A 25,015-nucleotide genomic window follows, 5' to 3' on the forward strand; every position below is an offset into this window, starting at 1 on the left:
CCCCCCCTAAATCTTAGAATTTGGTCCCTGCTCCTCAAAATTTTGAAGTAGTCTAGTAAAGCCCAAAATATTTAATTGGTACCAAAAAACCAAAAAAAAAAAAAAATTGATAAAAAAAAAAGACCTAAAAAAGAATCCATCAGATGGCCCATTCATTAACCCATGGCCTCCAAATCCTAAAGCAAAACCCAAATTTCTCCTTTTGACACATTCCAAATCAAATCACCATAAATCAAACGCTCAAAAATAAAACTAATTTGTCTAAGTTACTTAATGTGCTGTGCACCTTCCCCATCGAATGGCTAGCCACCAATGGCATTGACGTGAGTCTGTGGTCATCCATGTTGAGTTAGCGAAAGCTCTGACACTAGATTGTTGAATAAAAAACTAAACAAGAGGGCTTTTATTTAAAACTTGACTCTTTAAATTACAACACTTTACAAGCACTGATGCTTGACTCCCTTAAACTAACACCAATGCACTGCAAACACGACCAAATACACTTGCACACACCTCACTTCTAGACACCTACACACACTAGCTCTTGACTCTATTTCACTTTACACACTTGCTAGCTATGGCACATACTTCACCACCTCATACAACTTCACACATCTCTCACTTGGTACTTTATGACACACTTCACTTCACACGTCTCTCACTCACCCCATTACATCTATTTATACTAGATGTATGTTGGTTAGGAAACCAACTTGAAGCTTCTAGCTTCTTCCTTTTTATTGGCATTAAATTAATGCAGTTCTCTAACCTTCTAGACATCTTATAAATTTGTGGCTGAAATTCACTAGTGCAGGGAAGCTTCTAGAGAAAATATGAAAACTATCTTGGAGAGAATTTCGGAAAGAGAGTAAGAGAAAAATGTCCTGAATTAGAGAAAAATTTCTAGAAAGAGAGAGAGAGATTGTGTGAGAAGTTCTAAAAGTTTCTAGAGAGAGATAGTATCGATTTTTAACAATCCATCAGCTTTAAGCTCCTTCACTTAGTAATAGTAGTACCAGCGATATATCTCTCTCTTTTCTCTCTTTGTTTAAGTGTTGTGAATGGCTCAGTCAAAGGAGTGTATATCGTATATACTACTAGTTTTACTGCTTCTGTTTTGAGATACCATGTGCTGTACACTGTATTGTTGTACTTTAATAGTTTAAAGGGTAAAATCCAATAAACTACTCTGAGGTTTGACATAATGCTAAACACATTCAACACTTTTTTAAAATGACCAATTTAATCCTTTAATACAAATGGAGTTAATGTTTTTTGTTAATAACAATATTTTCACAAAACCAAATTGAAACTCAGATCTACTCTCTCTCCCTCTTCTTTTCTTTTTTTTCCTAATCTCATCAACTCTATATCTCTCTCAACTCTCTTTTTCTTTGTGTTTCAAATCGTGGAGAAAACCTGTAAAAAATTGTGGCTGTCAATTTTTTTTTTTTTTTGGTTGCCAATTTCTTTACCATTTTGTTTATTACTTTATATAATAATATATTAGTATTAGTATATTACAGTGTTGTTGCGTAAATGAATAACAGTGATGTCAGTTCAAAGTGAATGTTTATATATAACAGTACTGTTTATTGTATTTATATTTGGTTTTGAGAATTTTTTAATTATTTGGTTTTATCTCATTGCATTTAGTAGTTTATACTTAATTATTCATAATTTTTTTTCTTTTTAAATTAGCTAAAATTTGAGTGATTTGTGAAAAAAAAATCCACAATATATCTATTCCTACTGCTGAAACTTTAGATATTGAACATCTTAAAAAGGCTCCCAAATGTGAACTTAAACAATTAGATATTGTTTCTTTAAATACGATCCTAGATTTCGACAATATAAAACATGAGATTTTAAGTGATTGTTTAATTGTGAATGTAGAAAAAAACATTGCTAAAAAATTTCATTTAGAGTCCATTATAAATTATTTTAGTACCATAAAAGAACATTAGATACAACTTTTTGATCATAAAAGATTTTTTAGTCCTTAAGAATATTTTTATGTTTAGCTTGGCCCTCCTAGGAAATAATCCTAGCTCTCAAGGTAGATATGAAGCCCTGATCTCTCATTTATTTGCCCATTATTAAAAATAAAGCATTTGTTCTCAAGAATTAGCTAAAAGAGAATAAAATGTTTCGAGAAGCAAAGGGAGGATGAGTGGAAAACTTGGATTCTGTGTGGATAAAAATCAAGGAATATTCTTGTAGGTGGATATATATGGATTTCGTGGATAATAATACTCTTCTTTTTCTAGAGCATTGAAGATGAAAAACCCAACACCACCCAATGTGACTAGGTCTTGGATAGGTTTGGGCCTCAATTAACACCTCGTGGAATCCAGAATTTGTGTAGTGGAATCCAGAATTTGTGTAGTATATATACTATATATATACTTCAAAATCCAACAGATCAATGAAGTTTTGCTTTCTAAAAGTCTACTCAATTTGAAGCCAGTACTAGCACGTTGCACGTTGCTTGGAATAAGAATTCCTTGTTTAAACGAAAATTATTGTTCTAGAAAATTGACTGAAGAAGCAAGAAGTCTCACATGGCTAATGGGCCATAAATATAAATAGTCCACAACATGAACCTACAATTGAATTGTTACCATCTAAATAATTGCTTCAATTCCCTTCCAATTGACGTTTTATTTTTAAGTCTCTCACGATTTCACAGTTCACACTTCACACCCATTAGGTCTAACCTTAATTAAGAAGCTTACGTTTGTCATGGCCCATGGTTGAAACCTAACCTTAATTAATGGTATATTCTATATTGCGAAACCATTAATTATACCAATTTTTATTTGGTTAAATTAATATTTGGTTCCCCAACTATAAGGTAAGGTTTTATTTCACCCCTCAATTGATTGTATCAATTTAGTCCCTTAACTATTAATTGTGTTAATTTTTAGTCATTCAATTTTGAAAATTAAGTCGATTTCATCCTTAAATCAACTTTTTTTTTTTAATTTTAATGAATTTAGTTAATTTATTAAATGAAGAAAAAAATTAAAAGGATTGCAAATTTTTTTAAGTCAAATCAGTTTCAAGTTTTCAACCATTATCATTAATGGAATTGAGTTGATTTTGAAAATTGAGGGACTCAATTGAAACAATTAATAGTTGAGAGATCAAATTTCCCTTCATCCAATAGTTCGAGGACCAAATTAATAATTTAACCTTTTTAATTTAGTTTAGCAGTGCAATTTTAAAAATTATTTTTTGGAGAAAATTTTCATATGGTCCTAAAATTTGGATATATAAGCCTTTATTTTAGTCTCTAATTTTTTTTTTAAAATCATTTTTAATCATATAAAAAAAAACCCTAAACATACCAAGTTGGTCATTCTTAATTACTTACATAACAAAATTTCACAAAGGCTCATAGCGCTAGCGCGCTCCATTTAAGGGCAAAATTACGGAAAGACTAACATGATAACTTTACAGTTACTATAACACTATAAATTTCAAAAACTAAAATAAAACCTATCTCAAATTTTAGGACCAATTATAAATTTTCATCTTTATTTTTTTATTTATTGGAAATTACATTATTAGCTTCATTTTGAAGGGATAGGGTTTGAAATTGAAAACCCCCATTGCTGATGAGAGGAATTCTATCCCTTTCCTAATAGGAACAAATCATGGGGATTGATTGTGGAGCATGATGAGGTTGAGACTTGAGAGCTCACATGGTTATTAAAAGCTAATACAACTTCACGCAATGGAATAAGGTGATATGTTAGACTGTTCGACAAAATCACTCTCAATGGCCATTATAGTCCATTGCTAAAAACTTTGTCAAAACTTTCAATTATTAAGTTTACAGACACAGCCTCACTCACACTGCTCTTGATTGCACTCGGATAGCTTATTCTGGAGTTTTACCCATGCTTGGCAATTAATTCACAAGCAAGAAAAAGAACAATCAATGAGATCTCAACTAAACAATTCCTACATTAAACTAGCTAGTAATAATTCAAAAGTAATCATTCAAAGTGAAAAGTGAATAAAACTTACACATGAGGAATGTGAAAACCAAGTGATAAGGAATGCATGACATTTTTTTACTTTGAAGAAAAAGACACAATGCATGACAAATTACAGTCATAAAATTCACACCAGATATGCGCCAATCATGCCACAGCTTGTCGTAATTTGCAGCAATATTCCATTCAAAATTTTTTTTAAAAGCAACAGTACGACAAAAAAACCTAATGGCAGGTCCATTTCATTTATTTTCTTCTAGTGGCCTTGACTTATACTAATAATGAATGTGTTTCTTCTATAAACAAAAACAAAAAAAAAAAAGTTCTTTGTCCATGCTTTCCAGCATACTCATTTAATAAAAATCATCTTTCACAAGTTTTAAATACAATTTATATATATGAATTTTGTCTTGATAGTGCAACAATGACCTAAACAGAAGCCAACAAAAATTTGTCACATCATGATCCCCTTGAGAAGTGGTTGATTTACACCCAATCACTTTCATACAGACCTTCAAATTCTCCATATCTATAATATTTTTGCTCATATTGTCTCATGTATGCTACTAGTACTAATTACTAGTGAGTATCATCCAAAAACAAAATTTCAAAAGTACATTCCATTATGATTTAGGCTTAGCCCATTAAATCACCGCCCAAACTAGCTAGGTTATCATGTTTGCTTGGCTTATTAGGTTAATAATATTATAAATCATGTTTTGATATGATAATAGTATGAATTATACTTTGATTAAAAGCTTGTCTTAGTCGTACAGATTGGATATCTTCCTTCCTCCAAAACTTGGTATTCTATCAACATCCCCACTTGCAGACTCCAAGACTTTTCTTCCACAACCGTAAATTTCCCCCTAGAAAAAAAACACGAACTACCGACTTAATTGGATATATCAATCGACCAATTTATTTTCTAATTTATGATATTTATCTTTATTTATATCACTATTGTTTATTCGTTTTTCGTAAGAGCTATTATGACATGGGAGTGAAATGTGTAAAATTATCGAAGACTTTAATAATTGTTAGGTTTACATGTATGAGAGAAATCTTACATTGAATAATAATAAGAATATTTGGTTAAAATAACATGGTTGAAAACATACTCATTGGGCTTAAACCTTTTAGATTAAAGTGTATTTTTATATGTTATATTAACTACTTAAGGAGTCTCCCTATAGTATTTTTCTCCTCAACAATAATAAAGATATAATCATTCAAAACTTTCTATTGTAGGTGTTTATCTTCCCAACAATAGTAAAAATATAGTCATTTAGAGCTTTTTCTTGTATACGAAGATTGACATACCTCTAACTGATGTTCTTTCTTCACAACAATGCTTATTTTTTTCAGAAATTTTATCATTCGCCACATATCTACCCAATCCAAATATTAATTTTCTTCTCCAAACACACAACTCAATCCCTTGAAAGACGACTACATGATGCTGAAAGAATAGTCACAAAATCATCTTTAATGTGCCTAAACAAGCCTTCATGTGTCCGCACACAACCACTCTTTCATGTGCCTCATAAGGGTATGTGTGCCTCTCAAACCAACTGTCAACCAGCCACTGATGACGCTATCTACAGTTGATCTTATCAACGATGCTTTTGTTTGTCAATGCATTATTCTGGCTATTACTACAACTATTATTTTCGGCCATTCTCAGTTGCCAACCCCTACTAACATTTATTTTGTATATTATTGTCAATATGAAGCCCTATCATTAAGGTTTTGCATTCCAAATTCAAACTTCTACCTTTAGTTGGAGGGTAGTATTCGAGATTTAATGGCCTAATAGACTCAAATTCATCGTAGGCCGACCTATGCACTAGTAGAGTAAGTGAAGTAATTGTAATCTTAGTTGTAACAAAAGTAGTTAAATTTTAGGGTTAGGTTAGTATTAGCCCAATTAGTTTAGCTACTTTGTTACTCTAGGGACCTTAATTACACACATTAACTGATGTTCTTTCTTTCAGAAATTTTGCAGGTGGTTGATTTAGGATTTGTTTGATAATGTTGTTCTAATAACGTTATTTGTATTTTTTAAAAATACTTATAGATGAAAAAATGTGTAAAAGTACATATAATATTATTTAAATACTAAAACCTATTGTAAACATCGATAACAAAACCGCCCTAATTTCTTTCCATTTCTTACCTAAACGAAAGGATTCCTTCCATTTATGCTACTGTTCCATTCATAAAAATGGTGAGTCTGCAGCTAAATACAAGTGTGAGGCCTACTACATGACACGCGTCAAGTTGCAGAGCCCGGACTCTGATGTATATCTTCCTCCATGTTAGTTGGTAGAGACACCGTCCTTCTTGCTGTTGGCCATACGAGTCTTGGCACGAAAAAGTTCATAAATAATTATGCAAAAAATAACTAGTAGTCCCATCAAAATAAATAAATAACTAGTAGTGGGCAATGCATTATTGTTGTATAGAATTGCTTAATCAATAGAAACTCCCGTCAATCAATCAGAAATATTTGTGTTACAAAAAAAAAAAAAATCAGAAATATTTGCAGTTCCTACTGTTTTGAGAATGGTGTATCTTTTAGAAGCCTTAATTGTAAATATTTATGAATATTGATACTTGCTACTTAGGAGATTATGTTCATATTGAAATTTATAATGCCGTTATATGTAATGAGCATATATATATATATAGTGATAGAGCTCGAAAATTCTCTTAGGGTAAGCTAAATGAATTATTGTATTTCGGTATTTTTAATTCTTTCAATAAAAAATGCATATGATTTTATTTTTTGAAAACAAAATCTTTGCTAGAGAGATAGATTTACTTTTGTATGAGTGTGTATATATAAATATATATATTTATATATATTTTTTAAGTGATTATATAAAATAAAAAAAAGTTAATTCTTATGCTAAAATAAATAAATAAATAAAATTTGCATTAATTGATGCAAATGCTTTAATTTAATAAATACTTTTATTATGCACCCTAAATTATGAAAAATCATTAATCCAACTGTAACAAAATTGGTAAATGAAACCTTGCCACTACTATAGGATATACGAAGAAATATGTCATGACCCAAATAATGAAACGTTATTATAGTTAAACATCTAATCTTATACTAAAACATCTAATCGTAAATCAAAACACACCACACCAGCCATGGATTAAGTATGCATTTCATGTCAGCTTATTAGCTTTAAAATTTTTTCCTTCTTTCTAAAAGTGTGCTAAAATGTACTTGTACTTAAAAAAAAAAAGTTAAATTTATTAAAAAGAAACTATATATAAAAGTAAAAAGTTAAAAGCTAAGCCAAACGAACACTTAAGTGAGATGATTCTTTCTCAAAAAAAAAATGAGATGATTAATGGCAAAGACCAAAAGAGAACAAAAAGCAACAACCACAATTTACAAAAGCAATTGCAAAACCCGCATTAAAGTATGCCTCTCAAGTATTAGATTTTGAAACAGCTAACGTGTATCATTTAATACTAAATAATTTTTTTTTTAATGTTTATTTGATTTGAGACACCCTACGTAACAAGAAAACGAGGCACCAAATTAAAGCATTTATTCATTCATTCTAGAAATGAAGATAAGTCTACCAAACACGTGTGAACCCTTCACAATCTTCCAACTCAATAAAGTGTAAACACAAACAAAACCAACCTGTTATTGTTTATTTAACGTGTGAAAGAAGCAAAGAACAACAAAATGTCAAAAACCCCTAACTGAAAATTCAATTCAATAAGGAAAAAAAAAAAAAAAAAAACCTCCTCAGATAATAACGCCGACTTTCGATCACACCCTCCCAAACTCTACACCCAGTCTCACCCGATTGAAACCTCTCTCTTCCACTCTCTCTCTCACACACACGCAAAATTGAAAAATTATCTCAACCACTCACACCTATATATCGCAACCCAAAACCCCACACTTTTTGGCCATTTCAACAAACCCCTCTATCTCTCTCTCTCTCTCGTATCTGAAGCTAAAAAGGAACAAAATTTGCATTTGAGGCAAGTGGGGTTTGCTCCAAAATGCAAGAAAGTTCAGTGCTTTCCGTATCTCCATTATCTCCACCAAGCTTCAACAGCTACTCTTCTGAAAAGCTTTCAGATATCGCCGCCAGAGTGGTGGAGGAGCTTCGAAAAGAATCTGAATCCGACCCAGATTCTGATATCTTCAACTGGGCTCCGAAAACTACACAACCTCAACCTCAACAACAACAACAACAACAACAACAACAACAGCAAGACAAAGCAAAAGACAACAACAACAACAGCGACAAAGAGAAGCGTGAGTACGAGGAAGAAGTAGAAGAAAAAGAAGATGACGATGATTTCGAGTTTGCTTTTGTTTGTAGAGAGCCAGACACGACAACAATCTCGGCCGACGAGATCTTCTCCAACGGTCAGATAAGACCCACTTACCCAATCTTCGACCAAAGCTTGCTTCTATCTCTATACGAATCCCACATCGAAAAGACCAACACCGTCACCGCCACCGCTACGAGAACAACAACTATCTCCTCCGCCAAAGCGCCGCCGCCGTCGTTTCGTCGTCCTCCGCTGAGAAAGCTCATGATCGAAGAGCAAGAACGAGATCGTGACACGTCGTGCTCTTCCTCCGAAGCCGATGACCTCGAAGGTGTACCAGATGGGAGCTACTGCGTTTGGACCCCACACAGTTCTTCTTCATGCAAGAAGAGCCACTCAACTGGGTCGTCCTCGAAGAGATGGAGATTTCGGGACTTGCTTTACCGGAGCAACAGTGATGGCAAGGACACTTTCGTCTTTTTGACACCGAGCAAGAAGGCTGAGAAGATTCCTGTAAGAAACAACAGCAGCAACAGCAATAGCAACAAGAAGAAGACTACTGTAGTTAATAAGGTTGCAGAGGAGAATAAGAGGAAGTCATTCTTGCCTTACAGGAAGGAATTGGTGGGTTTTTTCAATAATGCCAATGGCCTCAGTAAGAGTTTGCAGCCATTCTAAACACAGAATTGAGAGGTGGGTTGGGTTGGTTTTTTTGTCAATTTCTCTGAGTGTTTAGTGGAGTAATTTTTGTTAGCTAGGCCTTCCTAATGATTCATTAGGATTCTAATTTTCAATGTTTTTTTTTTTTGGTTTTGTGTAAATATTTGTTATGTTTCTTTTTAGACTTCAATCTTCCTATAGTGTTTATATGTTTTTTTTTTCTTTTAAAAGAAAAAATTGAAATGATAGTTTTGATTTGCTTTGTTTTTTATATTTTAGATTTCTCTATTAGAAATACGAGGAAGTGTGAGCAATTTAATTACAAGACTATTAGCAGAAAGGATGATTGTGTTTTGTATGGTTAATTAGGTTCATTTACTTGAACTTCCGAAGCTTGAAGTGGCTCATATGTGTATGAAATGGATTGCCATTGCGCCTATTGTGATGTTAAAAAAAAAAAACTTTTGTTCTTGTGAAATTATTCTTTCATTTGAGTTTGATTCATTTCATAATTTGAATTAATTTTAAATTAAAATGATCTAGTTAACTAATACTCTTTTAGGATATTTGTTTATAAACTATTTTAAGAAAATTTTGATACCTCTGTTATCGAAAATATAAAAATTCATTGACTACTATTTTAGGAAAGTTTTAATACTACTGTTATGAAAACTATAAAAATATGTTGACTACTTTTTTCTTTTTTCATAAAAAGTTTCTATAAATATTCTCTAAATCAATGTTCTTAAGATATTTGACATTTTCCTATTTAAAATAAGGGTCATGTTAAGTTGTTAATGAATATTTTTAGAACAATTGTTAATAAACTATAACAAGAAAGTTTTGACATTACTTTTATAAAAATATAAAAAATTATCAACAACATTTATTATTTTATCATTTTTTAAATAAAATATTTCTAAAAATAAGTCATAAACCAATGCTGTAAAATGAACTATTTTTAAAAAATAAAAATGAAACAAAGATTTCAAACGAAAACCACGAGTTCAAACGAATATATGTGATCAATCCTAACGAATATCTTAAAGATCTATAACCAACTACAAAAAATATATTAGATCATGATTTAGTTGTTGTGGTTGAGGATTATATTTCAAAAAAAAAAAAAACAGTACTTAAAAATTAAAAACCAAGCCTACAAAACCGCCTGAACAACTCAATTTTTGGAGTGGCATGAGAACAATGGTTAACGTTTGGGTGTGTATTCCGTGTTAAACTTAAAATAATTAGAAGTTAGTTTTGCTTTTATGTTTACGAGTAATCGTGTGGGTCTCACACGCCACAAGTGTGTACCCAAACTAGCCGTATATGAATTGCTAAAGTTTTTTAAAAAAGCGATTGAAAGTGAAAATTTTGAAAGTATTTCTATTTTAGAAGAATAAATGGTGTCTCTATCTTGTATTATCTTCCACAAAATTGAAAATTTGACTTTTAAATTTTTTTTTTTTTCTCACTAGTTGTTTATGTATTTAGTTAGTATAAGATTTGGGGTTTTTTTTTTTTTTTTTTTCGGTTGTTAAAAAAAAAAAAAAAAAAAAAAATTTATGTTGGGTTTCTTCCGCTTGACCAAAATATTAATTATTTATAAAATGATACCATTTTATAAATTTATTGCAAATCTACTTTTTTTTTTAAATATAGAAATTATGTTTTTTATTTTAATTAACACTAGCTCATGGCATGGGGAACTGCATTTGAGTGAATGGTCGCATATTTTTGTGTTTATAAAAAAAAGAAAAAAAAAAAAAAGGGAATCTAGCATTTATTTTTTTAAACAGAGTTTTAAAATAATATTATTTTACAAATTTTGTCTAAATAATAATCTATTTACTTTTTTGTGCTGATAAAATTTGATACCACAAAAAATTCTATTCTCTTTCTTGGATTTCCCATTCCACAAAATTATTTAAAAAAAAAAAAAAAAATCAAACCAAGGGTGGGTTCAACTGAAAAGATTCTCCTTCATAAAACTTTCCAATTCGGCAATTCCTCGTAGACACCCAATCAAAACGGAAATACACAGTGAAATTCGCTTTCCATTTTTTCCACGAAAACTATTTTCCTAAACCCTAACCTTAAATTTCCCTCTTCTCTTCATGAATGAAAATGTAAATCCCACCCAATCACACCTCAAAAAATCCTTAAATTCCAAAACCCCCCAAGTAATTAAACCCTAGAAAGAATCTATCATCATATTCAGCCATGGATCCAATGGGCCTGAGCCTGAGCCCCATTCCCTCCCCCGACGGCGACGGCGACGGTGGTGGCGGCGTCGATGCCTGGTACGGTAACATCCAGTACCTTCTCAACATCTCCGCCATCGGCTCCATCTGCTGCGTCGTCATCTTCCTCTCCATCAAGCTCCGCAGCGACCACCGCCGGATCCCCGGTCCCACCGCCCTCTTCACCAAGCTCCTCGCCGTCTGGCACGCCACGTGTCGCGAGATCGCCCGCCATTGCGGCGCCGACGCCGCTCAGTTCCTCCTGATCGAAGGCGGAAGCTTCGCCGTACTCTCCTCCATCGCTCTCCTCTCGATCTTCCTGGTTCTCCCTATCAACCTCTACGCCGGCACCGCTTCTCTGAACGACGACCAGTTCTTCAAAACGACGATCAACAACATCGCCAAAGGCTCTCCTTTGCTCTGGATCCATTTCCTCTTCGTCGTAGTCGTCGTCGTTTTGGTTCATTTAGGTCTCTCCGCGATCGAAGAGAGGTTGAGGTTCACTAGGTTTAGAGACGGGAATGGAAATCTGAGCGATCCGGCTGCGAATTCAACTGCGATTTTCACTATAATGGTGCAAGGAATTCCAAAGCGTCTCAGCGCCGATGATCGAAGCGCTTTACATGAGTATTTCCAGTACAAGTATCCCGGAAAGGTGTACCGCGTTGTTCTTCCGATCGATTTGTGTGCCTTGGATGATTTAGCCACCGAATTGGTCAAGGTTAGGGACAATATTTCTCGTTTGGTTGCTCGAATAGACTCGCGCGAATTCAATGAGATTGAGGTGAATTACGTGAATGCAATGTGGAGAAATGTACTGGAAAAGTTGGGATTCACAGATGAAGATAAGTTGAGAAAGTTGCAAGAATCGCGAGCTAAGTTAGAGACCGAATTGGCTGCTTATAAAGAAGGCCGAGCACAGGGTGCTGGTGTTGCCTTCGTTGTGTTCAAGGATGTTTATACGGCGAATAAAGCAGTTCAGGATTTTCGGAACGAGAGGATGAAGCGGTTTGGGAAGTTCTTTTCTATTGTGGAGTTAAGGCTGCAGAGGAATCAATGGAAGGTCGAGCGAGCTCCTTTGGCTACGGATATATATTGGAATCATTTGGGTTCGACGAAGCTTCAATTGAGATTGCGGAGAGTGATGGTGAACACTTGCTTGCTGTTGATGCTCTTGTTTTTCAGCTCTCCACTTGCTGTGATCAGTGCTGTGAAAGGCGCCGGTCGGATTATAAATGCAGAAGCTATGGATAGTGCGCAGTCATGGTTGGCTTGGGTGCAAAGTTCGAGCTGGCTCGCGAGTCTAATCTTTCAGTTCTTGCCAAATGTGATTATATTTGTGAGCATGTATATAATAATCCCGTCTGTTCTTTCGTATCTCTCTAAGTTTGAACGGCATCTTACAGTGTCGGGGGAGCAAAGAGCTGAACTTTTGAAGCTGGTGTGCTTCTTCTTGGTGAATCTGATTCTCCTAAGGGCTTTAGTCGAGTCTTCGTTAGAGAGTGCATTGTTGAGTATGGGAAGGTGTTATTTGGATGGGGAGGATTGTAAGAGGATTGAGCAATACATGAGTGCATCATTCTTGTCAAGATCATGCCTTTCCTCGCTTGCATTTTTGATCACGAGCACGTTTTTGGGTATATCGTTTGATCTATTGGCTCCGATTCCTTGGATTAAAAGGAATATTCAAAAGTTCAGGAAGAATGATATGCTTCAGCTGGTCCCTGAAACTGAAGAATACCCATTAGAGCATCAAGAAATAGATGGTCTTAGGAGACCATTGATACCCGAGAGTATGTATGACAGTCCTAGGTTCAATAGTATTGAATCTATCGATATCCCGGGCCAAGATCTTTCTGTATATCCAATCAATAGAACATCAACTGCCCCAAAACAGACATTTGATTTTGCACAGTATTATGCATTCAATTTGACAATATTTGCACTGACCATGATATATTCATCATTTGCTCCACTTGTGGTTCCTGTGGGTGCAGTTTATTTTGGCTACAGGTATGTGGTTGACAAGTATAACTTTCTGTTTGTATATAGAGTCCGGGGATTTCCTGCCGGAAATGATGGGACGTTAATGGATACTGTATTGAGCATCATGCGTTTCTGCGTAGATCTGTACTTGCTCTCAATGCTCTTGTTCTTCTCGGTCCAAGGAGACTCTACCAAGTTGCAAGCTATATTCACACTTGGGTTGTTAGTAATGTATAAATTGTTGCCTTCTAATAATGATGGTTTTCACCCAGCTCTTTTGGAAGGCATACAGACTATTGACAATGTTGTAGATGGGCCAATTGATTATGAGGTCTTTTCTCAGCCTAAGTTCGATTGGGATGTATATAATTCATGAGTGGAGCTGTAACTGTAACACATTATTGATCAGTTAGTTGACTTGTGCAGATCCTTCTCTGTTGGCCTTATAGAATTTATTTTTAAAAAAAAAAAAAACTTATTTCTCTGTTGTTCATATGTAATTGTAAACGTGTTTTATTATATTTATTCATTCTTGTTTACTTTGTATATATGCTGCTAAAGTCTCACATAGTACATTGCAGTCTGAAATGCATGTAATGCAGATTATATCTGGCTTTGTTTTTGAAGCCCCACGATCGGTGAAGGTTTGCTGGAGGTACACAATTCATTGGATTATGCACATTCCTCCAATTCTTTCATTTTTTGCAACCCATTTGATTTTTTTGTTCTTGGCTGCTTATGGCAGAGTCATGCTCATTTATAGGGTTCAAGTTCAGTAGTGTGAAATTCATTTTACTTCTTTTAACTAGTGGCTTCATGGAGCTATTTGGGAATTGTTTGAATCTCTAAATTACTGTAGTTTTGATGAATTTAACTACAAATGATTAGTATAATAGATGACTTAGTTTCGAAAATGCCTCAAGCCCTTGCTAATGTCTACCATTGAAGGCAAGGTATCATGAAATTTTTCAATCCCTCTATTATATTATACATGTTGTTCTCATGACCAATATAAGTAAGCCATTGTGAGTTTTAGTGACTATGTGGACTGTTTAAAATTAGGAGTGGATAAGAGAAATAGCTTCTTCTTATTTATGGTAAGACCACATGGCTTCTTCCCATTGTATTGAATAATATCTCCACCCTCTTTTAACTCTTGATCGTGGCCTATCTAAAGCATTTTATTTCTTACCTCTTGTCATTAAAAGTGGGAACCAAAATTTGAGGTGCTCATGTGAAAATAACTCTCGATCTGGCTATCCAAAATGATGCATTGAGAAAGGGTCAGATTAGAGTTAATGCTTCATTGTTAGTATTTGATTAATGATTTAAGGATTTAGCTCATCATTTACTGAAAAAGAAAAAAGAAAAATTAGCTGCACAAAGTGCATGACCATATATAACAATTATTCTATCAATTATATATATATATATAGAGAGAGAGAGAGAGAGAGAGAGAGAGAGAACAATTATTCTCTCTTATCCAGATTTATCTTGTTAAAACAGGCATGCTTTACAAGCAAAAAAGTGGGGTCAAACCCAAAACATCCAGTAGTCCATGCTGCAAACGTGAGGGTTCATGCAATTACGCATGACCTGCCTCATGATAGTCACCATGAAAAATGAAACTGTTGTGATGCTCTAAATGAATATTTGAAAAATTATAATTGCATTGGAGAAAGTGTTGAAAATGCCAGGTGAGCTATATTTTGGGAGTTTGATGACAAGTGGGTGCAAATTTACTTGGACCAAATGAAATGTAGGCAAAGATGAGAAATAGAGAAGAGTTTGGAGATAAAAGCCAACTGGTCAAGACACATCCTATAGCCATTCTTAGCCAAGCAAATGCTCTCTCTCCTACACTTGAGCAGGTTTTACAATCCAATGTGGCTTCACTTATCAGTAATTTCTCACTTGCAACTCTCTCTCTTTTAAACATGTGGCTAACCTTTAAATTAACTGAAACTTTTTAATTAATTACCATTTTGATGAAGAAGAGTTAAATTGCGAGTCACAAGTAAGTTGTTGTTTAATTTACTTGTGACATTGATTTTCTTCTTCAATTTTGAGGGTCAAGGCAGGGGAGAGTTATGCAATATGCACCATTCAACAGTGAAAAGCAATCTTGTTGATTCAGGTTCAGAAACAAACAAGCTTGGGTCTAGAGGAAATGACCAGCCCCTCTGCCCTAAGCCCCGTCGGATTGGGCCTGCCATACCTGAATTTCTCAAACCCCAAAGATGTAGCAAGCACAGGTTTGATTGTTTGTTACACTGTTCCTCCTTTAACTGTTTAATTTTTTTTCCCTTTTACCTTAAACTCAAACATTAATGCTAGCATTATAAAATTGTGCTGAAGATTTGTTAATACAGTGATTTTTTTTTTTTTTTCAATAATATCGTACAACTTATTGTTACGCTTTGTAACCAGCCAACCAAATACAGAGGGGAGAAGAGATATTTTGAATATAATTTCTGAAAAAGTGAGTTCATGTTATGCTTACTAAGATTTTGTTGTTGTTATTATTATTTGTCCCCTTTATATTATCCCACTCCAATATTTTCCTTCCTCAAGAGTTTCAATGTCAAATATGATTTGATCATCTCTAATGGTTCAATGTGAGTGTTTACACAGAATAGTACTGATGGAAGGGATTCTATATGCAATGGGTGCACACCATCATGTTACATGGGGTCCCCTCCGCGAAGAACAGATAACCCATTAGTTCACGACGTGCAATTTGTTCATCAGATGGAACTTCTTTCGCCGTTTACACGAACTAAGCTCTCAGATAAATTTGACTTTACCTCCGCCTCTCCAGTATGAGAGCTTTAGAAAAGAACGCAACAGTTTTAGGAAAGAATATGATTGTCCTTCAAATGAGATTTCCCTTCACTAGGAGCATCATTTTGAGGGTTTCTTTTTTGTAGCGTTATTAGTATGAGTATGCACTTTTAAGTCTTAATTTTGGGAATCAGTTTGTAAATATCGTGAGATGAATGTATTCAAATGCATCTTGTACATATTCTGAGGTGGCCATGGTTTCCAATTCTTGTATATTTACTATGTCAGTTGTAGTCATTGAAAAAAAAAAAAAAAAAAAAAAAAAAAAAAAAAAAGAGAAAGTTTCAACATATGACGTCCGCTCTTGATGACAGCTCTTTATCATCAGACTAAGACACCAATCAGTTTTTGGTGTAGGCGGGGATTGAACCCCAGATTTCTTATATAATCATCAGAGATTTTATCAGTTGAACTAATTAGAACCCACCGGTTGTAGTCATTGTTAAAGAGTATTTCATTTCAAGTTTGTTCGGGTAGGAAAATATGTGAGGGCAATGAATATCTCATCAATTTCATTATATACACAGATTACGCAAAATGTAAATCAATAAATTTGTTGAATCCACTAAACACATCTTGCCTACTAAATAAATCTTCAAAATCAAAATTGTCAATCCTACCCCTCCAAGAGGTTAAAGAAAAATATAAGGAAGAACAATCCAATGAATTTTATTTTTCAAAATATATTGTCAGGTAAATTTTTTTATTGGGAGTTATAGTCATTGATTATGAGTTTGTAGTTAAATTTTGTTCTTAATTTAATGAGTGAGACTTACTAATATAATTTTATGTGAGATTGACGAGTACACAATTAATCTAAGAAGCATGGACACTTTATTTATAGTGTTTTATCCATGTCGTATCTGTGTCATACTAGTGTCATACATGTTATCGTATTGTACCTACGTTTGTCCATATCCGTACTCGTGTCTATGTCCATACTTCTTAGCATTTAATGGTATTGTTGAAATGTTCCATAATTAATGAGTTAATTTAATGAGTGAGACTTACTAATATAATTTTAGGGTCATGTTAACGAGTGCCGTAGGGCATTGATTAACAATCCAATTAAAGAAAGTTTTTACGGGAAAAGAAAAAAAAACAATTAATATTTTGACAGTTTTTTTCATTTCCCATAAAAGTGATATCAAAATTTTCTTAAAATGGATTCTTAACCAATGCCCCAACTGCACTCGTTAACATTTCTCATAGTTTTATGTGAGATTGACGAGTACACAATTAATCTAAGAAGCACAGACACTTTATTTATAGTGTCCTATCCATGTTGTATTTGTGCCATACTAGTGTCATACATGTTATTGTATTGTCCCTGTGTTTGTCCATATCTGTACTCGTGTCTATGTCTGTACTTCTTAGCATTTAATGGTATTGTTGAAATATTCCATAATTAATGATTTAATTTAATGAGTGAGACTTACTAATATAGTTTTATGTGAGACTGATGAGTACACAATTAATCTAAGAAGGACAGACACTTTATTTATAGTGTCCTATCCATATCGTATCTATGTCATTTTAGTGTCATGCATGTTATCATATTATACCTGCGTCTGTCCATATCCATACCAATGTCTATGTCCGTACTTCTTAGGTATTGTTGTCATGTTCCATAATTACCCCGCCAGTCCTGGGTTCTATTTAAGTACAATGCAAAAATATACATTTCCACAAAACACAAAAACACATGTTCTCTCTCTCCATCCTCACTCAAGTTCCTACGGTTTGAAAGTTGAAACCATCAATCTTCCAATGGCTCTCTGTCTGAGAACATCTTCAAGAAGTATTCTCTATTATCTTAAATCTAAAATGGGTTTGTTGAGCTCTTCTTCGAGTACTTTAACCCATCAGCATCATCAAAAACCTCCATTTACAGCTCCCACGGCTCAAAATCTAAGAGACCCATTTGCAAATTTCTCTACTAAGGTGAACCTTCTCTCCACTCGCCGTTTTCAATCTACCAAAGTCGAAGAACAATGGGATTCTCTCAATCATGCTCATCATAATCAGGTACACCCTGAATGTAAACTTTTTGTGTGTGTGTAGCTTTAGATTGTCATTCATTGCCAGTGTAACAGTCATATAGTGTTCAAATGATTGAGTTTCTTGTGCTGTTTGGGATCTCTGTGTTTGATGAATTATAATTTGCTTCATTGGAATTAGTAGCGAAGTGCAAATTTGGGGTTTTAAGGCATTTGTTAACAAGGGAAAACAAATGGGTTTACGCCAATAAACTTCATCATCTCCTTTTACTTAGCAAACAAGAAATTTAAAAGAGAAAAAGAAAAAAATGGGTTCAATTATCAGCTCAGCTGCAATGCACTTTATTTAAAATGAAGAAATCAAGAAACACCCATGTAAATAAATCGCTGGTTGCAGGAATTTTGAGTTTCCTAGTTGCTTTGAAAAAAAAAAATTGTGCAACAGATTGTGAAACTTTCTACATCTTCCTAGAACTGAAACTTTTTTGTTGACATTTGGTGCTATGTTTTATCATGCATAAGATGCAGTTTGGTTGCCCCATGTATGGTCAAGTATGTAAGAGAGATTATACATTACACTTAAAGATGGCATTTTTTTACCTATTTAGATTAGTAAATAACTTTTTAGTTTTCATTGGTCCATCTCCTATCACTATTGATGTCTTAAGGTTCAAGGAAGCAGTCTTTATGATGAGTACAAGGTGAATTTTCAAGGCCATTTCTGATATATAAATAAATAAATAAATATATATATATATATAACACTAATTTTATTATCAAGTAATTCGGTAAATTAAAAATGTGTTATGGAATGAAAATTTTCATGTTTACTCAGCAAAATTGTGCCATGGCATGAATTTAAAAAATATTAATAATAAAAAAATTGTATTGCAATTTCATGTGCATATATTTGCGTAGTTCTGGAAGCAAGATGGAGAAATAATGGCTTCTTATGACCTCCATATTTGTTATACCATTTGAAGGGATGTCATGGAGAGTTTGTTAATCCATTTTTAAGGTGGCCATTGTTGGAATGATTACTAAGCAGAGCTGTATGGGCTGTATCACTCTTCAATTAGAAGTGATTAAGCAATTAGAATTTTAGAATGCTGAATATGGGTATAGATAAGAGGCACAAGCATCATCACAGACTTAACAAGACAGTATGCAGGCCAGCAAAAAATTTATTCTGAAATTTCTTCAAAAGTACCCTTGAATCTCTAGACACAGCATCATGCATTTTTTTCTTCTTCTATTTTTATTCCAAACTACACTTTTTTCGTATATTATCATTATTTTTTAAAATTGTGTGTGTATGTCTTTCATACTCATTCGGGTCCCTTTTTGTTGCAGGTCTTAGATTTCCCAGGAGGAAAGGTTGCATTCACCCCTGAGATGAGGTTCATATCTGAATCACCTGTGGAGCGGGTACACTGCTACCGTGTACTTGATGACAATGGGCAGGTGATTATGAGCAGCAAATTTAAACAGGTATTCCACCTTTAATTTTTCCCCTCTCAAGATGAAGTAATTCATTTTTAATATATTTTTCATTGTAAAAATATATCCAACAAAACAGACCTTTATGGGCTAATAGGTCAGTGAGGAAATTGCTGTAAAAATGTACAGTGACATGGTTACGTTGCAAACCATGGATTCTGTTTTCTATGAAGCACAGAGGCAAGGAAGAATTTCCTTTTATGCAACTGCAATTGGAGAAGAGGCCATTAACATTGCATCAGCAGCAGCACTCACCATTGATGACCTTGTCTTCCCTCAGGTTAGAAGCACATGCATGAAATACATACTCGTGTTACTATTCTTCTAAGCAGTATATAATCACCAAAATTTCCATTCCCTTGCCCATGAGTGAGATTGTGAATAATGCAAGAAGAAAGTTTGTATGCTGTGCAGTACAGGGAACCAGGGGTTCTGTTATGGCGTGGTTTCTCCCTCCAAGAATTTGCAAACCAATGTTTTGGAAACAAAGATGATTATGGGAAAGGGAGGCAGATGCCTATCCATTATGGGTCTCACAAGCACAATTACTTCACTGTAGCAGCAACAATTGCGTAAGTTATAAACTGTTTATGTCGTAGTGCTTTCATGTATAGGGACAGAGCCAGAATTGCAAGATTGGAGGGTCCAAAGTAAATAGTAATGGTCATAATGAAGTGTGACCAAACATAGGGGAGACATATAAATTCTCTCTCTCTCTCTCTCTCTCTCTCTCTCTCTCTTTCTCTCCCCCCTTCAACACACACACAGAAAAAGTGGGAGGGAGGGAGGGGGGACGCCTTTATATTTTGTGCAAAATTAAGGTCAGAAGTAAGGGCAAAACTATAACTTAGAGAAAGTTTGGGGGCCATGGCCAAAATATCTATGTAACTTCACTCCTGTTCATGTAGAGCCTTTTGCACTCTTCATGAAGAAAATGACAGCCACAAATATACCTTCTTTTTTGCAGTACGCAAGTTCCCCATGCAGTGGGTGCTGCATATTCTTTGAAGATGGACAGAAAAAAGGCATGTGTAATCACTTATTTTGGTGATGGCGGCACAAGTGAGGTGAACATATTGTTACTGTATAACCCAAAAGAGACCTCTCTCCCTCTTAATTTTTTTTATAGGGGAGTTTGGACACAACATATGGAATGAAGCCATTGGACAGTTTTGGAAATTATTTTTATTATAGTTTCAGTAACCATTTGGCAATAGTATAAAAAATGAAAGATACTATAACCCACTACTTATCAAAAAAATAAAATAGATACTGTAACACATTGCCTTTAAGGGAGAACTCTTAATGCCAAAACATCTATTCATATCCTTATCTACCATGGCTGGCTGTGACTCCTCAATTCTAGGTAATGATTTCAATTCGTTTTCCATGACTTATTCTAGAAAGTAAAAGAATAGACAGTGCTATCAAGGCAATGAAAGACAAATGAATGATTTTATTTTCATTAGCTGTCCAGGGAGCCTTATGAATTCACTGACTCTGGATTGTGGTTGTATATTTTTTGATACATCAAATCATTTTAGGGAGATTTCCATGCTGCTTTGAATTTTGCGGCAGTTATGGAGGTGCCAGTTATATTTTTCTGTCGGAACAATGGTTGGGCTATCAGTACCCCTACTTCAGACCAGTTTCGAAGTACTCTTCCTTCTCATGTGCATTGTTTTACTTTAAAATTCCTTTTACTGTCTTTTTAAATGGGGATATTAACATGTTTGTGGTATTGTTTCACTGGCAGGTGACGGTGTTGTTGTTAAAGGCCCTGCTTATGGAGTTCGAAGTATTCGAGTAGATGGTAATGATACTCTAGCCATTTATACTGCAGTTCATGCCGCACGTGAAATGGCAATTAGTGAAAACAGACCAATCTTGATTGAGGTGAATTAATTATCTATTTTGTTAGTTTTTTGGGCCTTACAGTTTTTATGTTAAAAATAGATGTCTCACATTCTTATGTTCAATTTTATCTTTTTTTTTTTTGTTAACAGGCCCTAACATATCGTGTGGGACATCACTCCACTTCTGATGATTCCACTAAGTACCGTCCAGTTGATGAGATTGAATGGTGGAGATCAGCACGAGACCCTGTTGCTAGATTTAGAAAATGGATTGAAAGCAATGGTTGGTGGTGCAGTGAGGATGAGTCAGAGCTAAGAATGTCTGTGAGGAAGCAGGTAAAACGTACAGTATGGTTAAAAGATATTTAAATAAGATAGACTTATTTAAACTAAAACTATATTTCCATGTGTTAGTTCCTCATGCCTTTTGAAACTAGTAACTTATAGGAAGCAGGAAACACCAGTTTTACAAAAAAGTTATGAATTGGTATTTGGAAGATCAACGCAAAAGTGTTCTGTTGGAGCTTGCAAAGTCAAGTGTTAGATTTACTACTGAATTGATTGGAAAAAATAAATAAATAAAAAAAAAGAAAAAGAAAAAGAAAAAGAAAAAGAAAAAGAAAAGAGGACTAGATAAAGGCAGAATCACTTGCTTTCTCGAAGAAAACAAGATGTTCACAATCAAAGTTTGCAATAAATGTTTCTCTTCTGCTGGCTCTGCTCTCTCACCTTGAAGAACAAAACCAACAAATAAATACCAGAAACTTAGAGCACTTTCTAACGCATATAACTTTGTCTTAAATTTATTAAGATTATTGATGGTCTATCACTATGCTTCAGAAAATAAAGGGACATAACTAAAATTTATTTTTTTAGGATATAGACTAAATACTGCCAATATTATATGATACAACTTTGATCCAATCTGTAAGAACTGCAAATGAGTTATTTCATAAGCCATTACAGATCATTTTAAGTTGTTTTAAATACACTGTTGGGGCCCATAGTTAAATTGTATAATACAGGTTTTGCAAGTTTCTGACCAATGACACTTTTCATACAGATGTTACATGCAATTCAAGTGGCAGAAAAGGCCAATAAACCACCAATTGCCGAGCTTTTTACAGATGTATATAATGTTCCCCCATCAAATCTTTGTGAGCAGGAGAAATTTCTTAGAGAAACCATGAAAAGACACCCACAGGATTACATGCCAGATGTTCCTGTTTAGATGAATCCAAATGTGCATGTATATGCAGCTTAGTTCATTCATGAAAGCTTGAACATGTTTTCTTGCACCCAATATTCTTTTACTGCTAGGGTAGTGAAAGCATATCAGATGGTTGCCATCTAACTTTAACGTTTACCCGGACCTCCATCTTATCAAGAACAAATGCCTTAGTACCTTGCTTTGCTGAATCTTTATCAATCCATGCCAGCTGACATCCGTAATTTTGACATGGATGAAAAACTGATGCTTGATTTGCTAAAACTAGAATTGCAAAGTGCTAGTCTAGCATCATTGTGATAGAGTTCAACTGAACAACATATCTTAAAGTAGCAAGCACGCCACTTTTATAGCCGCATGAAGGTTTTTGCATTATACACAAGGAGGCCACTTGTAACTGCATTAAAATTAAAAAAAAAAAAATAGAAGGGAGATACAAAATTCTGACTCTGAAGTTGAGAGCATTAAACCAAAAGGGTGGACTAGCGACACTGAACAAAACACCCAAAACATCATACTTTCACAAACTTTTCATTGGTCCTACCACCGCACATAAAATAGGGGCAACTAGGCAATGCTAACAACAATATTATTATTGATTTTCATATGATCTCACCACTAACACTATTTTATTATCTACCTTTAACAGTTTGTCACCTCAAACATTTGTGAAATTTGTTGTGCCCCTAGAGTCTTATCAATATATGAGAGTATGTAGTCTTTTCGGTGGCTTGTTCAGTGTCTAGAGGGTTAACCAAACCAAAAGAGTGGAACTAGTGATACCAAACAATCAATGATAAAATCACACTCAGAAACTCAGAAAATTTTAGAAGCGTGAGTGTTTGCTAATTCAGCTAGTAAAGTATCTTTACTACAGTAAATGACCCTATGAGGAAGATTGTACCTTATCCATCAGGCAATGTCTGTCCCCTAGTGAAGACCAAAGCCATCTTGGGAGGTCAACGACCCTACCCATGCAACAACTTCCGATGTTGGATAAGGCTAGAGTTGTAAATGAACCAAGTCATTTATAAACAATTTAGATTTGGTTTTAAAAAATAAAACTATTTTATCTTTATCTATTTAGCAAACAAGTCAAGTTCAAGCATAAGTTTAGACTCAACTATTAAATTATTCAAGTTCAAACATAACGATTTGTTTGTGAACAAGCTTGTGTATAAGGTTTAGTTTAAATATATATAAAAATATAACTTGATATTGGATTGTGAAAATTATAAGTAAGTTCCAAAGATATCAAATTATAATTTAATAATATAAATGTGTAGTAAAAATTATACTTATACATATTTTGTAATGGTACAAGATTGGTAAGCATAATTTTTACAAATTCCTAAATGAAAACCATTCTATCTAAGTAATTCAAATAATAAAATTTAAACTATAACTTATTTATGAAATATTAGCATAGAGTTGTGAATGGATAAAAGGATTGATCAACAAAACCCCCCCACCACAATTACTAAAATCAATTTGTTATTAAAATATATTTCTCATCATTGAAACAGTTACTATCTGACACATTCCAAAGAAGGTTACTCAAAAGGCAAATTTGATGATCTTTGTTTCTTGCAAGTAATCCATATAACCATTTACTTAAAGAATACTCATGTAACCTCAACATTGATAGTAGTCACTTGCGGAGGCTGCCTATGGGAAATCGCAGAGAAAAAAAGATCTATTGGATTTTAAGACACGCCTCAAATGATTAGAAGGGTCTATTGGATTTTTAAGACGAACGCCTCAAATAAATAGAAGAAAAGGGAAAAGAACATCACTAACCTCCACATACACATGTTGAAAATCCCAAATGATGACAAATTGCAAGTTGAAGAAGTAAAAATATTAGGTTTACCGTTTATGTTTTCAGTTTAGTTAGGTGTATACATTTCGGGTAAAGGTACATTTTGCCAGGTGTGTAAACAATAGGTATTATAGGGTTTTTAGTGGGGAAAGGAATAGTAGGGTTTTGGGGATAAAACAAAGGGGAAAACCTAAGATTTGGGTTGCTATTAGACTATTAGTCAATAGTACAGACAAGGCTTTCTAAGAGTTATTTTAGGACTATTTGATGGATGTGTAGTTTTGGGTTTTAGAGTTTTGGATTTTTGGGGTTTAAAGGGTGACAAGGTTTAAGTTGTTGGGAATTTAGACCCGTTTGGATTGAGAGAAAAGGGAGGGAGAGTGGAGAGGAGTAAAGTAGAGTTAGCTAAAAATAAGTTAATTTTACTCTACTCTACTTCTCCTCTCTCTTCATTAATCCAAATGAACCATTAAGAACAAAAGAAGATTATTAAAAAAAAAAAAAAAATTAGTGGGGGTGTTTGAATTTTATTGTATTTTGTCT

At 34.0% G+C, this 25,015-nt stretch overlaps 3 protein-coding genes across 3 annotated transcripts; all 3 read left to right on the forward strand.

The window, feature by feature from the left end:
- The first annotated feature begins 7,921 nt into the window (after positions 1 to 7,921).
- Positions 7,922 to 9,264, forward strand: LOC112019301 (uncharacterized). Its single transcript, XM_024051839.2, has one exon. It carries the CDS (start codon positions 8,055 to 8,057, stop codon positions 9,009 to 9,011), a length of 957 nt encoding a protein of 318 aa, XP_023907607.1. The 5' UTR covers positions 7,922 to 8,054; the 3' UTR covers positions 9,012 to 9,264.
- Positions 9,265 to 10,934: 1,670 nt separating this feature from the next.
- On the forward strand, positions 10,935 to 13,770 carry LOC111995091 (CSC1-like protein At4g35870). The gene has a single exon (XM_024026987.2). The coding sequence runs from the start codon at positions 11,217 to 11,219 to the stop codon at positions 13,596 to 13,598; it is 2,382 nt and encodes a 793-aa protein (XP_023882755.2). The 5' UTR covers positions 10,935 to 11,216; the 3' UTR covers positions 13,599 to 13,770.
- A 3,968-nt stretch (positions 13,771 to 17,738) lies between these two features.
- LOC111995076 (2-oxoisovalerate dehydrogenase subunit alpha 2, mitochondrial) lies at positions 17,739 to 22,830 on the forward strand. The gene is made up of 9 exons (XM_024026965.2): positions 17,739 to 18,094; positions 19,420 to 19,557; positions 19,664 to 19,846; positions 19,981 to 20,138; positions 20,534 to 20,633; positions 21,111 to 21,222; positions 21,323 to 21,462; positions 21,573 to 21,758; positions 22,486 to 22,830. The coding sequence occupies exons 1-9, from the start codon at positions 17,837 to 17,839 to the stop codon at positions 22,651 to 22,653; spliced, it is 1,443 nt and encodes a 480-aa protein (XP_023882733.1). The 5' UTR covers positions 17,739 to 17,836; the 3' UTR covers positions 22,654 to 22,830.
- Positions 22,831 to 25,015: the final 2,185 nt, after the last annotated feature.

Source organism: Quercus suber, unplaced genomic scaffold (assembly GCF_002906115.3).
Source record: "Quercus suber isolate HL8 unplaced genomic scaffold, Cork oak 2.0 scaffold_77, whole genome shotgun sequence".
Classification (NCBI taxonomy): Eukaryota; Viridiplantae; Streptophyta; class Magnoliopsida; order Fagales; family Fagaceae; genus Quercus; species Quercus suber.

What these genes read in the sequence shown, in the direction of transcription:
- LOC111995076 (XM_024026965.2), top strand. Translation starts at nt 17,837, where the DNA reads ATGGCTCTCTGTCTGAGAACATCTTCAAGAAGTATTCTCTATTATCTT. An exon ending in ACAGACCAATCTTGATTGAG is followed by an intron (nt 21,463 to 21,572) that starts GTGAATTAATTA and finishes TTTTGTTAACAG; the next exon opens with GCCCTAACATATCGTGTGGG. An exon ending in GAATGTCTGTGAGGAAGCAG is followed by an intron (nt 21,759 to 22,485) that starts GTAAAACGTACA and finishes CTTTTCATACAG; the next exon opens with ATGTTACATGCAATTCAAGT.
- LOC111995091 (XM_024026987.2), top strand. Translation starts at nt 11,217, where the DNA reads ATGGATCCAATGGGCCTGAGCCTGAGCCCCATTCCCTCCCCCGACGGC.
- LOC112019301 (XM_024051839.2), top strand. Translation starts at nt 8,055, where the DNA reads ATGCAAGAAAGTTCAGTGCTTTCCGTATCTCCATTATCTCCACCAAGC.